We start from the raw sequence: 17542 nt of genomic DNA on the forward strand, positions 1-17542 counted from the left end.
GACCTGCCCTTTCACACCAGAAACTCACACTTAGATCACCAGCCAGGCCTAAGGGCAGCACCACACACTAATTTCATGCACCAGGCCTCTAGTTTAAAAATAAAAGAAACTATATTAACATTTTAATAATCTTAATTTTAAAGTATTTAATGTCAAAAAAGGAGGGATGCATGTCAATTAGTGGACTAGAACACAAGCTAACAAATTCTTTGCAACTACTGATATACCTTCCTTTTTAAATATCTGCAGTTTATTAAGTTATATTTAGTAGCAGACATTGAATTTCCCATATCTGTGATCTGCTTCTTATATGCTGTATTTTCCGGCATATAAGACGATCCCCTAATTTAAGTTAAAACATAGGTTTAGGCCTATATTCGCTGTATAAGACTATCCCCCACTTCAAAGACAAGACTTACTTTGCCGTCAAGATCTGCAGGTAATTTTTGGGCAATTTTGGTCTTTTGCCCCTGATTTTCGGTTGACATTTTTTCATTTCAAAAGTCGTCTTATACGCCGGAAAATACGGTAGGCAACTATATAGATACTGCAAAGTGAATAGCCAGAAGAATTTTTCTGTATGTGTCAGGAAAAAAACATTGTAGTATATAAAGAAACTTTGGAATAAAGCTGAATCTACACTAATAAAAGAGAAATATGCAAATTGATTGTACCTCTGCACCACCCACCAGCCAATCAGGTGTGGGTATGCAAATTAACTCAAAAAGTTGGAGTGAAGATTGATAAAGACTGAAGAAGCTTGGCTTCTCCGCTGCAGCCAGAGCAAAGGCCTGGCTCCTTGGTGCCAGAGAAAAACTGGTGCCGGCAGCCAGAGGAAGGAAGGCCTATTGCATGAATCTTCGTGCAACAGGCCTCTAGTATTATCATAATGTATTAGTACTATGTATTAATACTTTTTAGTACAATGTTCATAATCATAAGCTGGAATAAAAAATATCCTCAGGGTCAACATGTTGATGGGTTTAAAACAACAAGAAGGGGAATATGTCAAAATATAGTCTGCATCCATCCACAAATTTTATAGTTTCTCATACATGACCAGGCCATTGCCTAAAGACTCCCTAGGAGTGAGACATCCTGGGAGTTCATATTGAGACCATGATGTATGAGATAGTTTGGACCTATTTTCTGTGGATAGCACATGAGTTAGTTTTCAATCTAGTTCCTAACATGGCTGGTTGACTTCAAATGTCATTGTCATTAGCTTTTGCTTTAAATTACAGTAGAACCTCATTTTTTTTTAAACTTAATTCATTCCAAAAAGCTATTGGAAAACTAATTTTTTCCATTAGAAATAATCAATTGAATTAATCTATTCCAGACTCCCAAATGGTTCCCTGTTTTATCCTTTCTTATATACAGTACATGTGTAATGTACTGTTTAATCTCTAAATAAACACTTCAAAAACAAAAAGGACATGAAATTCTAACAAAAAGAAAGGAAATGTTAAAAATGAAACAGTAACAAAAGCAAAAAAAAAAACAAAAATATTCACAGCACAATATTCTGACAATTTAATAGTGGTAAACTGACCCATACTCACCCATTCTCTCCTTTGTCCCTGGAGATGCATGACTTATTGTACAGGCATCAGCATGAAAGGATTGTCAGGTTGAGAAGTGAACTTTTTGAGATGGGGGACATTAAAGAATCGAGATTTGACTGTATTTCCATTAAATATTTCTGATACTGGAAATGTATCTTTTAAGAAAATGAATTTCTACTACTCAATCTTTAAAAATATAAGAATTGTCCAATTTAGGAAAGCTGTATATCTTAAAAATAGCAAATGACTTTAATATATTTTTTCATTGTCAGTAATCATGTTTACGGAGTACTACAGAAAGTTTCCTCCTGGTATACACTTTGATTTACAAGTGCTAAATGACTTCCTGAATTCTTTACTCAAGCATTGCTTATTAAAAGAAGTATTTCAGGTATTGAACCTCAGCATAATGGTTAACATGCTGGTAAGTAACCTGAAAATATATAATTTTTAATAATTTAATTCCTCTATTTTAGTTCTTGTTTATATAATTTAACAGTTATAATTTCCACATTTGTTGAATACTTCCTAGAAAACACTTGTGTTTTTTCAGCATAAATTGAAACACTTTAAATGTACTGAAAGAAGACATGAGAATAAGTGTAATTTTTTTTGTTTTATCCAGCCTGCTCTGAAAATATTATTAGAAATATTTGAGTACGTGGCAACCATGAAATTAAGGAGTGCTGTACCTGCTTTAATTGGTATCTTTTGCAAGGTATGATTTTATTTTATCTCTTATTCTCTGGTAGTGAATAATCAATTAAAAGAAAATTATTTAGAAAGTATGATTTTTTTTAAAAAAATGATTTCTACTTACACAATTAAACTGCCTTTTCACATTTTTAATGCCAAAGAATTTTATTTTTAGAAATGTTTCTTTTCTCCCAAAATAGGGTTTATAAACAGACTCCAGTGACTGACAGGCCTTCCCTTTAAATAAGTAGTTCCCAGCACTTCAGGTGACTTCTTTCTGATTCATAAACTATCCTCATATCTACACCTTAAGGATGATTATAGAAAAATTTCCTCTTACAAAAAATTTAAGGTCATTTCTAATAAAAATAAATGTATAAGTAAATATACAAATAGAAAATCATGACCAAAACAAAGAAAGTAAATAGAAAATGGTGGCTAGGAATTAATTTCATATTTGGCATCAACAAAAAAATTATGGTTCTCTAAAAATATATTAAAATTTTTACTTTTGTTGAATACTTCCTTGTATTTGATACTGTCCTGCCATCCATTTCTGAATAGGCCTAATAGCCAGAAAACCCCTCATTTTCTTTGGGAAGCATTGGAACTACTCTAGCAGATGAACGAATATTTCAATGAATACCTCTAGTTCCACATTACAAAACTTGACAGAATTACTTGCCTGGAAAATGTTTTAATCAGAAATTACTAATCACCTCTAGGAGTTGTAGAAAACCTTAGTATACTTATACAATCAGGGATAAGGTGTACATCAGTGCTTTACTACAAGTGGAATGCGCACCAAATACGGGGTAAAGTGACAAAATTGTTGAGATAACTTGGAGAACAAGAGAATATTCAACTTTAAAGTTCAAATCAGTTTTCTTTTTGCTTTAAATTTTTGAAGTCGGGTATCTTATTATGGTTCCAAAGTATTTGAAGAAAGTATGGTTTCAATTTTTTAAGGAGTGTTAATCCTACTTGTCTGTTTCACTTTTCCCATCACTCTCTTAGTTGTTTCACACACTTTGATTTTCAACGCTTTCATATTTTTACAAGGACTATGGTAAAGCTAAAAATATTTTTTTTCCTCTTTTCTTCAGCTTGTTGAAGCTGGGATGTTGCTTGACCCAGAACACTTTAGCTATATTGTTAAACTCTTACACCAAGTACAAGCTCCCCAACAAGAAATAACTGCAGTTCTAGAAATGAAATCTAGGTAAGAAAAATCATTATAATTAAGGCGTGAGCGTGCGTGCGTGCGTGCGTGCGTGCGTGCGTGCGTGTAGAATTTAAAAGATGAAGGCAAAGCACTTATTACCATTTACATGTGCAAACATCTAGTTGCCCAGTGTATGCCTTAAGCCTTTCTCCCATCTCTTGTTCATGTCTTAGTTATTGTCATTAGTCAAGCTGCCTCTAGCCAGCTCTCCTGGCTAGCATCACCAGATCATTTTCAGTTCCTGATTTCATCTCACTGCCTGGTACATTAAGTGTAAAAGGAATCTCTCTTATTCTCTGGTTCACAACCACTTATTGTGCTCTCATATATGTATATAAATTACCTTAATTCTTTTTTCTCTTTCACTCTTGTCATGTAAGCTAAGTAAAATATTTTAATGCCTCTCTTCCATTCCTTTTCTCACTGCTTACTTTTCCTGTTCAACTTATGGCCTTCCAAAGCCCTTTAAAAAAAAAAACTATGATAATTATAAGAGTAGTACCATAATATATCTATATTGAGTAAAAAAAGGCCATTAGTATTTTTTTAATTATTAAACTGTACATACATAGAGAATAGCCTACCAATTATGTTATTCTACCCCTGAGCTACAGGCTCATTGCTGCTGGAGTATCATTGCAGCCAGGTCTTGAAAATCAATCAATTCATAGAGAAATTCATCACTTTTTATAAATGCAAAGTACTCCATTGTGTGGATATATGATAAGTAATGGGTATTTCAGTTCTCTCCAATTTGTTGCAATAAAAATAGCACTTGATTTATTGATGGTAGCCATTCTCTCTGATGTTTAGTGACATTGAGCATTTCTTATAGGTATTTAGGTATTGCAACACTTATTTTAATGGTACCTTTTTCTTTCTCTTTTTTCTTCTTTTCCTCTTTGCAAGTGCTAAAGGGTGCTTCTCCTTTTCATTTTTGTCTTTTTGTCCTTTCCTAAAAGCTATGCATTTCAAATTGCCTTCTTTAAATCATATAAACTTTTTAAGTTCCTTCTGTGTGGTTTGTGTTCTACTTACCCATACACTTTTTTTTTCCATCATTTTTTTTCAATTTTAAAGTATTTTTATTTCTCCCCCCGCCCCCGAGAAATCCCATTCCCTCCCCAGCCCTAGCCAGCCATTAATCCACTTTATGTCCCTATAGATTTGGCATATTATGGCATTTTATATAAATGAAGTCATACAACAGATGGTCCTTTGTGACTGGCTTTCTTGGCTTAACATAATGTTCAGGGTTTATCCATGTGCATTTATCACTAAATTCATCTCTTATAATTAAAAATATAAAAGATAATAATTCAGTTCTTATAATTGCTGAATAGTATTCTATTGTGTGGATACATGACAGATTTTTAAAATTTTCTTCGTTGGTCAGTTTCATTTGTTATCCAATTTATTGGCGTTCAGTTACTCATAGTATTCTCTTATATTCCTTTAACTTCTGTAAGGTCAGTAGTAATTTCCCCTATTTCATTTTTGATTGACTTAAAGATAGGTGTTACTGTGCTTTAAACTTAGTGTGGACTTAGTCTTTGTAGTAGTGTGTGTGTGTATATATATATTTGTTATTGACTCTTAGAGAGATAGGAAGGGAAGAGCAATAGATAGAAGCATCAATGAGAGAGAAACATTGATTGTCTGCTTCACACATGCCCCCCACTGGTGACTGAGCCCACAATTGGGGCAGTGCCCTGACTGGGAATCGAACCAGTGACCTTTGGCTCAGGTGTGGACACTCAATCACTGAGCCACACCAGCCGGGCTGTAGTGGTATTTTTTTTTTTTTTTAATCAATGTTAGAACCCTCTGGTATTTCCATTTTTTATTCTCCCCACAGGTGTGTTGTTGTTTTTCAGTTTTGGTTTTGGTTTTGGTTTTTTGCATTGTTTTTATTTTGGTTTGACTTTGCTTGTAGAGCAGTGAAAGTGGAATGGGAACAATAGAGATCAAGGGCATCAAGTGCTGTGATTTAATATTTTTTTCTCTTTTTATTCACAATTATTTTGAATCTTTGGCATTTTGACTCCCAAGTTAGGCTTAAGGTATGGTTTTGTGTGGGATATCCTTTGTCCTTATTGTTGCCCATTGTTTGAGGAGGAAATAGTGTGATGTAGATATTTATGCAGTAGACATTTTTTTAGCTCTAAAGAATTTTTATAGTATATTAATGCATTTTTTCTCCAGTCTCTTAGATATAAACTGTAAAATAAGTCAATTATGAGCAATAGTGACTTTTGGAGGGACAAATGGCACTTTAATTAACACTTTCCTTTATTGTTAAAGGTTACAAATGAGGCAATTTAAAAATAACTGGACCTGTGATTTAGATTTAGCCTTGAATGAAATAAAGGTATGACACTTATTTTTTAAATATAATAAGTTGCTGGGATCATTGCTCAGAAACTTTAAATAGTAAACCCATTTTAGGAAATGTTTTAGAAATGTGACTGTTATACAGAGAAAAAATGATCAAGGAAAAGAAAGTTTTAATTTTTTTTAAGACTTTGAAAGGCAAACATAAGTTCTAGAATTGTAGACTATCCAGAAAGTAATTCTGGAAATAATTAGTTTCAAAATTAACTTATGTTAAGATGTAATAATCTAGAGCTTAGCCTTTATTTTATTTTTTTATTTTTTTATTTATAGAGAAAGAGGAAAGAAGAAACATTGATTTGTTGTTTCACTTATTCATGCATTCATTGGTGTTTTTAATCCTCAAAGATATGATTTACTGACTTTTAGAGAGAGGGGAATAGGGAGAGGGGGGGGGGGATAGAGAGAGAGAGAAACATAGATGTGAGAGAGAAATATTGACTGATTGCCTCCCATGCACTCCCCGACCAGGGACTGAGCCCCCAACCAAATTATGTGCCCTGACAGGAATCTAACCACATCTTTTGATATATGGGACAATGCTCCAACCAACTGAGCTACCTTCCAGCATTTGTTGGTTGATTTTTATATGTGCCCTGACTGGAGATCGAACCTGCAACCATGGTTTATCAGGACGATTCTCTAACCAACTGAACTACCTGACCAAAGCTTAAAGCTTAGCCTTTAATTCTTATCAATGGCAGACTCATTCAATGCGCAAGCAAGTTGGCTTACTTGTCATGATCCATGGATGGCTACAGTATGTAAAATGACGGGAAAGCCCAGATCAGCATGCACTCACCAAGCATTCTATATAATAAAAGACTTATACGCTAAGTGTCCAGTTGTCCGGTCATTCATTCAACCAATCAAAGCATAATATGCTAATGATGTGCTAAGACCATTCAACTACTCGCTATGATGTGCACTGACCACGAGGAGGCAGACAGTTGACTGGTTGACCAGTCACTATGATATACACTGACCACGAGGGAGCAGATACTCTGACTAATAGGTTAGCTTGCGGCTGGGGTCCGGCCAATCGGGCCTGAGCAAGATGGGCCAGACATGCCCTATACCCCTCCCTGGCTGGCCAACCTCCCGTGTCCCTCCCTGGCCCTGATCGTGCACTGGTGGGATCCATTGGCCTAGTCTGTGCCTTCTTGCAATCCAGGACCCCTTTGGGATGTCAAAAGAGCCAGTTTCAGCATAAAAGGCTAATATGCAAATAGACCAAACAGTGGAATGACTGGTCCCTATTATGCACACTGACCACCAGAGGGCATATGCTGCCCCCTGGTAGTCATTGCGCTCCTACAGGGAGAGCGCCATTCAGCCAGAAGCCAAGGTCACAGCTGGCGAATGTGCCACCACAGCAGCACTAAGGGTGTCTGACTGATGGCTTAGGCCCACTCCCTGCACCATGCCTCTAGTTTTTGGGGTTTTTTTGAATATATTTTATTGATTTGTAACAGAGAGTTAGAAACATTGATGAGAGAGAAACATCGATCAGCTGTCTCCTGCACACCTCCTACTAGGGATGTGCCCTCAACCCAGGTACATGTCCTTGACAGGAATCGAACCTGGGACCCTTGAGTCTGCAGGCTGACGCTCTATCCACTGAGCCAAACCTGTCAGAGTTCTAGTTTTAGAGTATAAGAAATAGAGGGCTTTAAGGATGATTTTACTTTTTAAGATAATTTTTGTACTCATCTAGTACTTGTTGGTCTAGTATTAGTATTTATATCCTTGAAATAATTGTTTGTTGGTGTGGAAAACTATTTCTTAGTTTTTAATAGAAAATAATAGTAAGATAGTAAATTTACCAAAATTTACTTTGGAGCCCTCTTTTGTAAAAGAAATCCCATAAAATATATCTCCACTGTCTAGTTCAATTTTAAGGGTGATATCATTAAATACATTAGGAACTTGATAATTGAATTCTAATTTCCATCTAGAATTTATAAAGACTCTACAATAGCTGAAGCCGGTTTGGCTCAGTGGTAGAGCATCAGTCTGCGGACTGAAAGGTCCCAGGTTCGATTCCGGTCGAGGGCATGTACATTGGTTGCGGGCACATCCCTGGTAGGGGGTGTGCAGGAGGCAGCTGGTCGATGTTTCTCTCTCATCGACGTTTCTAGCTCTCTATCTCTCTCCCTTCCTCCTCTCTGTAAAAATATCAATAAAATATATTTTAAAAAAAGAAAAAAAAAACTCTGCAATAGTCAGAAAAGCTATACAGTAGCATGTTATTAATGTTGTAACACCTGTCAGTAACTTTCTAAGATTTGCAGAGATTAAGTCTTATTAATTTCTGTACATTTAGTGCCTGTGTATGCCTACTGCATAATATGTTTGCATAAATAACAGCTTTCTTTTTCTGTTTTGTTTTTAATAATTCTAATAGTATTGTAAGGAAAAAGGTGACTGGACCAAATTGGGAAATTTATACCTTAAGGTAAAAATGGACTGTGAAAAATTTGTAGATTTCCAGAGATTTTGTACTTGTGTTGCTGAAACACTAACAAAGGGCTATAAAGAAGAGAGACCAAATGTTCCATTTTGTGAATTTGCTCAAACAGGTAAATGTCGCTGTTTTGGTATAAGTCTTTTGCGTTAGGGTAATGTTCGTAATAGGAATGTTTTCCATGTTGAGAATAAGTTAATATTGCAGGTTTCAGATACTTTTCCTGTTTATAAATTTTTCCATCTATGTATTGTTAAGCTAGGTTAATGATATAAGGTTAAAAATTGTTGTCTTAATATCAGATGTTTCATGTTCTTATTTTTCTTTTTATTCAGATTGGTAAAACTGTTGTTTGCAAATTATATTGAAGCATCTGAATTTTTAAATCATTAAAATTGTTACAGTCTTCACTATTACAAGTCACCAAAATTCATATATTTTTGAAATTTTATTTTTACATGAACTCTTCACTGCTATATTCTTTATCAGAGGCTGGCAAACTTTTTCTGAAAAGAACCAGATAGTAAATATTTCAGGCTTTGCTCACATCACATACGATCTACATCACTTTTTTTTTTCTTTTCAAAAAACCTTTTAAAAATTAAAGAATTCTTAGTTCACAGGCTATATCTGAAAACAGGCCACAGGCCAGATTTGGACTGTGGCTATAGTTTGCCAACACCTGGTGTTTGTGTTCATTTCATTAATTTCATATTAACTTGCCTTTTCCATTTTTAAGTGACTATTTCACTTTCTTCCATATGCCTTCTTTGTGTTTCAGTTAGCAAAGATCCACAAAATAGTGAAGTAGATAAAACTTTGCTGGGAAGAATCGGAATCAGTGCTATATACTTCTATCATAAGCTGCTGCAGTGGGCCAAGGTACGTTCTTAAATTTTTGTTTTGGCTTGGTATTAATAAAGTGTTAGTTTCAAATTTTTGAACAGAATATAGGGTAAGTTAGGAATTTGCTAATAATCATCACAAGTGACTAAATGACTCCCAGACCAGTAAGTGAATTATTAAATGCTATATTAGGCAAATATGGAAAGAAGATGGCATCAGACTGACTACTATGAAGAATTTCAATGTAGGATACACTTAGGAAGCTGTGCTATATATTTTTATTTGAAGCAACTTTCAATTCAGATTTTATTTCCTTAGCTCCTGAGTAACATTGTAATTTTGCAAGAGTTCAAGACACCTTTTTAAAGATAAACCCAGGATACTTGCAATTAATAGAACTCCTTAAAAATCACCTCCTAGAATGCTCTGGAATACTATATTATGTATATCTTGATGTCTGCCTTTGAGGTTTAGCTCACCATAAAAGTGGTCTAGTAATTCCCGACCATGCTATACTACCATTCTTTAGATTTCACTGAGAAGTGGTGGGTAGGATTATAGATTTAGTAAACTTAAGTAGAAGATAAGGAAATCCAAAATGAGAGTAAGTGCTGAGGGGTGGAGTAACATAGAGAGTGGGACAGTTGAGAGTATGCTCACTATTGCATCAACTATTAATATGTATCTTTTGTTACCTTCTTCTTGTAAAATGGTTATTTCAAAATTGAATGAGTTCAATGACATTTAAGTACATGGTCACTTATACACATACAAAAGTCATGAGCTTTTTAAAATTAAAAACAGCAGAATCATTGTAGAAGGTCCTCAGTCTCTAAAGTCTCCAAGAGGTTTAGTACTGTGCTTGCTTCTGCAGCACATATACTAAAATTGGAACGATACAGAGAAGATTAGCACGGCCCCAACGAAAGGATGACACACAAATTTGTGAAGCATTCCATATTATTAAAAAAAAAAAAAAAAAAAAAAGGTTTAGTACTCTTTGTATAGTAGGCCTGGGATAGGCAGAATATACCTTGTCCCAGGCCTCACAACCTAGTTTAAGTTTGATCTTAGCATTAATATCTTGGACATTTAATGCTTGAGAAATTAAGGACTACCTAACAAAAAGACAGTTTTTAAAAACACAGATTGATTTTGCTCAGATTTTAATTTTAATAGGCTATTATTCTTAAGAGGCTGGCGAATTTCTATTTTAATTAAAATTTTTCACTATCTTATGTAGAACAGATATTCTAGCTCAGTGGTCTTCAAACTACGGCCCGCGGGCCACATGTGGCCCGCAGAGGAGTCTGATCCGGCCCACCAGGTTTTTTGGGCAGTGAGCGCAGCCGAGGTGTTACAGTAGGAATTAGTTCATATAGTCCGGCCCTCCAGCTCTCTGAGGGACCGTGATCTGGCTCCCACTTTAAAAAGTTTGAGGACCCCTGTGACTAGCTTAGTGTTTTTTTTTAATGAAACATAGCTTTTGAACATTGAAGTAAAATCATTGAAATTAAACTGAAGCAGCTCTTAAAAGTGCACTATTTATATTGTCAAATTGAAAGTATGTTAACATTATAATATGCATCTGACTCAAAATAGTGTAACATAATATAAAACAAGTCTGCAAATTAAGGGCCAAGTCTGGCCCACAGCCTGTTTTTGTACATCTTGATAGCTAAGAGTGTTTTTTAACGTTTTTAAGGAGTTAGACATTAAAAACAATAACCAAAGAAAATGTACAACTGATTAGATGTGACCTGCAAAGCTTAAATTATTTACTATCTGACTGTAGAAAGTTTGCTGATCTCTAATATAAAATAATATATGTCCCATTTCTGATGTGTGGACTAGAGATAATCTTTATGTAGTCTACGTGAAGTAATCTGTTCAAAGAAACAGTTTTCAGCCAATAATCTTATCCTTTTTTTTTCTCACTATCTCTATCTAAATTTGATAATAAATTGTCTTCATTTTCTCTTCGTCTCCCTCCTGGACCTCAGGATGATCAACAGAAAAAAGTGCAAAAACTTATCATTAGTAATTTTCCACAGCGAGGCATGGAATCCTTGTGCTGAGTAAAATCTTTAGGGGAAGCACAATGTATGAAACACATGAAGGGAGAACTGCCGAAAGGGGTCCCAGGGTAGGTGAGGGTAATATGAGCAAAGCCCTGCTTGCTTTCCTTCCCCTTCCACCCTCGAGGCTGGGCAGGAAGGGATTTAAGTAGAATCTTGGAGCAGTTTGAGAACTGTCTGTCTAGAATGATGATTCAAATTGGATATTGGGTTTCTCTATAATCAGTGTAGCTTTTTATTTCTGTAATACGCTAAATGATTGATACTCAGTGCTCTTTATTTTTAATCTAGGGAAGGAAGGTCTTAGATATGCTCTATGAATTGAAAATACATTTTACAAGTTTAAAAGGACTTACAGGGCCTGAGAAGTTAGCGTCAAGATGTCAAATTGTAAATATTGCAGTAGAAATTTTTCTAAAAAGTGGAAGCATAGATGGTGCCATGTGGGTATTAAGAGGTAAGTTCTAATATATGCAAACATAAAATATTTTGTGTTATGTAAATTCTTGTCTATATAATGAATTACCATAAATCAGCTATTTTCAACCTTTTTCATCTCATGGCAAACTAATTACTAAAATTTTGAAGCACACCAAAAAATATATTTTTTGCTGATCTGACAAAAATATGTATAATTTTATTTCATTCACAACAGATGGCTATTGTTGTGTTTGCTCACAAAAAAGTTGTCATTTTTTATTTGACAATGTAAGGGGGAAAAGGTCAGAACCCCTGACTAAATAGTCAGGTATTGCATATTTTTTAAATTTTTGATTCACACTGAATGAAAATCACTGCTTTTATTCGGTATTGAATTGTAGGTGATAATTTGGTCTAAACCCTAGTGTTCATGTGGGTAGGAAAGGTACTTGTATAAGATGAAAGGAGAAAGTTAACCTAGCTTTAAAGAATAAATTGTATGAAACTTTGTTGAAAAGCTAGTTCTTATGTTCTTGTAGGCACCATACTAAATTCTTTACCTTGATTATCTCAGTTAATCTTAACAGAAACCCTGTGAGTTTGGAATTATTACAATTACCATTTAATTGATTAAAAAAAAAAATGTTGTAAGAGCGTCAGCCTGTGGACTGAAGGATCCTGGGTTCGATTCTGGCCAAGGGCACATACCCGGGTTGCAGGCTTGATCCCCAGTTGGGGACATGCAGGAGGCAGATAATCAGTGATTCTCTCTCATCATTGATGTTTCTATATCTCCCTTCCTCTCTGAAATCAATAAAGATACATATTTTTTTAAATGTTGCCCTGACCGGTTTGGCTCAGTGGATAGAGCATCAGCCTGCAAACTCAAAGGTCCAAAGTTCCATTCTGGTCAAGGGCATGTACTTTGGTTGCAGGCACATACCCAGTGGGGAGTGTGCAGGAGGCAGTTGATTTGATATTTCTCATCGATGTTTCTAGCTCTCTATCCTTATCCCTTTCTCTCTGTAGAAATTTAATAAAATATATCTTTTTTTTTAATGTTGTCAGAGACATGAAGCAACTGTCCCAAATGACATAAGAGTAGAGGCCAGATTCAAACCCAGGTTTAGAGCCTGCAATCTGCATAAATTCTATGTTTGCATGTACAAGCAAACATGACTTCCAGTGAAGATAAGCAGAGCTCACTTTCCCTGGTAAATTAATCCACCCAGCAGAAATTAAAATGAAATTAAGCCAACAAAAGCAACTTACGGTTTGTTTGGTAGTAGTAGTAGCACAGCATGGTTTCTAATGGTAACTCTAGCTACTTAGACCATCTGGTAGATTTTATTTTATAAAATGGGATAATGATGCCTTAGCTGGTTTGGCTCAGTGAATAGAGCATCAGCCTGCGACTGAAGGGCCCCGAGTTTGATTCCAGTCAAGGGTATGAATCTTGGTTGTAGACTTCTTCCTGGCCTGGCACATGTAGGAGGCAACTAATTGATATGCTTCTCTCACATCGATATTTCTCTCTCTTTCTCTTCCACTCTAAAATCAATGGAATAAAATCCTTGGTTGAATATTTTAAAATGTAAAAGAAATAATAATGAAGAGACCTCTAGAATTCAGGTGGGAAGATGGGATATATGCACAAGTAAAGCAAATAGACAACCTTTACACTAGCCCACAAACAAATACTGGCACATATAATATTCATATTGGTGGTTTGTTCAGTGCCGAGAGTGGAATGCAGATGTCATGGAATACAGACGTCATGAGTAGACTTCATGATCAAAAGCTTGTTGGAAAAGGTTTTCTTCAGCTTAATAAACCTAGCCAATGAGGTTTGCTAAGTGGGGAAGAGTAAGTTATAAAAACAGAAATTAGAGAAATGAAAGAGCTTGCAAGCTCTGTTAAAAAGAAGAAATGTGGCAAGAAATGGAAAGATTAAAATAGTTGATAAAAATGGGCTTGAGTCATTCCATGAAAGGAAATTTCAGCCTGAAAGTTTCTGGCACAACTAGTTTTTCTCAAACTAGAGAATGAGGGGAAGTTTGTGGTAGAGATGTGGTCTGAGGAGATTTTAAATTTTTACTTTGATGTTTCAATTTTGAGATTATCTTTAAATTTTTTATAAGTTTAAGCACAAGATTCTCTTTTGCAATGAGCATTTTATTTGAAAGTCATTTTCATATGTAGAATATTCTTGCTCCAAAACAGGAGCCCACAGCAGTATGCTAAGTTCTTCCCAGAATTTTTTTTGTCTTAAAGGGGTTCTGCAGGGAACAGGCCGTTCTCAAGAAAGAAATACAAATGGCTGGCCGGGACCGGTTTGGCTCAGTGGATAGAGCGTCAGCCTGCGGACTGAAAGGTCCCGGGTTCGATTCCAGTCAAGGGCATGTTCCTTGGTTGCGGGCACATCCCCGATAGGGGGTGTGCAAGAGGCAGCTGATCGATGATTCTCTCTCATCGATGTTTCTAACTCTCTATCCCTCTCTCTTCCTCTCTGTGAAAAATCAATAAAATATATTTTTTTAAAAAGAAATACAAATGGCTGAATCTCACTTGTAGTAAGACTTAAAAGTATACATTGAAATAACAGAACACCTGTCAGTCTAGCAAAGAGCAGAGTTTGATGATTTGCTTTTTGTGAGTGCATATAGAAACTGGCATTCACATGCATTGTTTAGGAGCTTTTTGGCAAAATATCCATCAAAATTGAAAATGCATATAGGGATAGTTTATATTTAAAAGTAAACATTATTTTAAAAGTAAATCAACCAACATGTTCTCATCACAAGTAATAATATATATGAAATCACTGGTTTAATTTGATTTTTATATTTAATGTGATCCTTTTATTTTTAGAATTTGTATAATACACAAATAAATTATTAAAGTTACAGTGTAACATCTAAAATTAGCTCATGATGTATATATCACATGATGTATAGATCACACTTAGGAAAAGTTATGATTTTTTTTTTGTATTTTTGTTTTCTTTTGCCCAACTGACATTTTCTGTTTAACATAAACTGCTTTTTAAATCTTTAATAGTTTTTATATCATGCTTTAGGCAGTTCTTGGCTACCTCAAAATTATATATTCATCCATATGGTTTTCAAATTTTTTTATAGTTAGTTTTAAATTTTGATATGAGGTGGGAACCTAACTTTATCTCTTTTCTCCAAATGTTTCAAATCTTTCTTTACTCACTTATTTGAAATGCTGCTTTTGTCATATACTAGAGGCCTGGTGCACAAATTCATGCACAGGTGGGGTCACTTGGCCTGGCCAGCGATAGGGGCTGATCAGGGCGAGGAAGGTTGGCTGAGAGGAGGGACCAGGGGAGGTTGGCTGGGGGAGGGTTCTTGGGAGGTTGGCTGTGAAAGCACACTGACCACCAAGGAGCAGGTCCTGAATTGCGTGTCTGCCCCTTAATAATCAGAACACATCATAGCGACTATTCGGTCTAATTAGCATATTATGCTTTGATTACTATAGATTATTATAGATTAGAATCTTATATCTGCTTGTGTCAGTTTCTATACTTCTCTCCCAGAGATCTCATTTTCTATGCTAGCACCATATTCTTAGTTAATATAGCTTTAGAATAGGTAATAATATTTATCTTTTCCATACTACTTTTTCATCACTTTATAATGTTCTTTATTATTTATAAGTGAGTGAGATCATGTGGTATTTTTCTTTCATTGACTGGCTTATTTCACTTAACATAATGTTCTCCAGTTCCATTCAGGTTGCTGCAAATGGTAAGAATTCCTTCTTTTTTATGGCAACATAGTATTCCATTGTATGGATATACCGTAGTTTCTGATCCAGTCATCTGTCGATGGTCACCTAGGCTGTTTCCAAATCTTAGCTATTATAAATTATGCTGCTCTGAACATAGGGGTGCATATATCTTTTTCCATACTATTTTTTACTATTCTCAACTGTTTTACCTTTGGGATGTATTGAATCAGTTTTGTTTAAAATTTGGTCAGGTTTATATTAAATGTATACATTTAGAGAATGTTTTATTATTTGGGGTTTTTTTAATATTTTTATTAATTTCAGAGAGGAAAGGAGGAGAGATAGAAATATCAATGATAAGAATCATTGATCGGCTGCCAATATCCTGCATGCCCCACACTGGAGATCAACCCCACAGTCTCAGCATGTGCCCTTGATGGAATCAAAATAGGCTGACGCTCTGTTCACTGAGCCAAACCAGCTAGGGCAAGAATGGATATGTTTGGATATCTCTCACCTCCCCCCCCCCCCATTACAGTATTCACCATAGTAAAGTATAGTTATTTGCTTGTCTCACGGACTAACCTGGAAATTCGTTCAATGCAGACTGTCTTAATAGTCTTTCATTCTCAGTGCCTACATTCATGGTATTGACTAAATATGCATATGTTGGAAGGTAAGTGGATCAAGAATATTTATTATAGAAAATTTGATTGCCTTTACTCAGATTTTTAGACAAATGGAAATATTTCCCAACTATGGAACAGAGGAAAACGTGAGGATTAATGCAGTAAGAACTTTCGTCACCATAAAACTAGTATTAAGTACACCATAAACTGGCTTTTATTCTTGAGAATATGTTGTTATAAATGTTCTTATAAAATTGGCATAAAAGTATGTTGATAAAGTTGTGAACTGATTGAATTAAGCTTATTAATTTCCAAATGACTTTCCAACTATTGGTTGGAACATTAGACTTTGCTATAAAACAATAAACTGATTCAGATTTTTTATATACCTACACAATTTGGTAAGATTTCAAAATGAATCTCCTAAAATATATTAGTCTTTCAAAAATTCATTATTCTACCTTAACAATAAACAATGAGTACTAAATAAACAATGCAATTTTTATGAAAAAAAGACCATAATATATTTTTTGTGTCATATATCCATCAGATCTAAGAAAAAATAAGGAACTTTAGCATTATAGGTGATAATCTCTTTTTTTTAAGCTGTGTGATGGGCACCTAAGAGTTCATTTTATTTAACTTACATATGTTAGACATTCTTCTATACTTATCAAATATTTTATGATAAAAATTATCTTTAAATTGGGAGGAAAAGCTGTTCCCCAAGAATAGCAAAACTAATTATGTATTCTTTATTATAAAATTTTTGAAGTTAACACAAATATTATTTTACATTATTACAAGTATGTTATAATGTGAATATTTTTGTCCTATAAAAAATAAACATTAACTTCTGAATCAATAACTTATTAGTATATTTAGAAAATAAAGAATTAAAACATAAGTATACATGTTTCTAATAAATTTGAGCCACGATTATCTTTTTTGAGTACACATATTTTAGTTTTGTCACTTTCCAAAAGGTAAAAACATTAGTTGTTATTGTAAGTGTAATTTTTCATAGTGTAAATAAAATGTTAGTACTTTTTTCTTTTTTAAAGAGTCAGACTGGATAATCGATTCACAATGGCCTTGTGATAGACTGGATATACTCAATCGACACAATCTGCTCTGTACAATCGCACATGAAATCTTAGCCAAGAGCCTTTACAGACAGACATTTGAAGTTTTGCAAAATTTACCAGGTTTTCATAATTTTCAAGGTATGTTTTTTAAAAGTCCAGCTTAATTATATCTTGCACATCTGATATTTAACTGTTAATAAGAAACAGTTCTCCACTTGTCTTCATTAAGTTTTATATTCCAGCATATATTTTTAGTGAAGTTGTTTTGTGTAAAATCTGTTTTCTGCAAATTGAATATGCTTTCCTGATGGTTTTAAAAAAGAAAAGCAGCCCTAACCAGTTTGGCTCAGTGGCTAGAGCGTCAGCCTGCGG

General features: G+C 34.6%; 1 protein-coding gene across 1 annotated transcript in view; it reads left to right on the plus strand.

The window, feature by feature from the left end:
- Positions 1-17542, plus strand: part of TOPAZ1 (testis and ovary specific TOPAZ 1) — a gene marked incomplete at its 5' end in the record, with an annotated part of 41965 nt that overhangs the window by 18784 nt on the left and 5639 nt on the right. The window contains 8 exons of the mRNA XM_084903167.1: positions 1841-1992; positions 2194-2286; positions 3371-3486; positions 5794-5860; positions 8291-8465; positions 9132-9232; positions 11566-11731; positions 17147-17308. Of these exons, the coding sequence (XP_084759293.1) occupies positions 1841-1992; positions 2194-2286; positions 3371-3486; positions 5794-5860; positions 8291-8465; positions 9132-9232; positions 11566-11731; positions 17147-17308 (1032 nt within the window). The remainder of the gene's footprint in view (positions 1-1840; positions 1993-2193; positions 2287-3370; positions 3487-5793; positions 5861-8290; positions 8466-9131; positions 9233-11565; positions 11732-17146; positions 17309-17542) is intronic.

This window comes from Pipistrellus hanaki (genome assembly GCF_964339955.1).
Source record: "Pipistrellus hanaki genome assembly, chromosome: 13".
Taxonomy (NCBI): domain Eukaryota; kingdom Metazoa; phylum Chordata; class Mammalia; order Chiroptera; family Vespertilionidae; genus Pipistrellus; species Pipistrellus hanaki.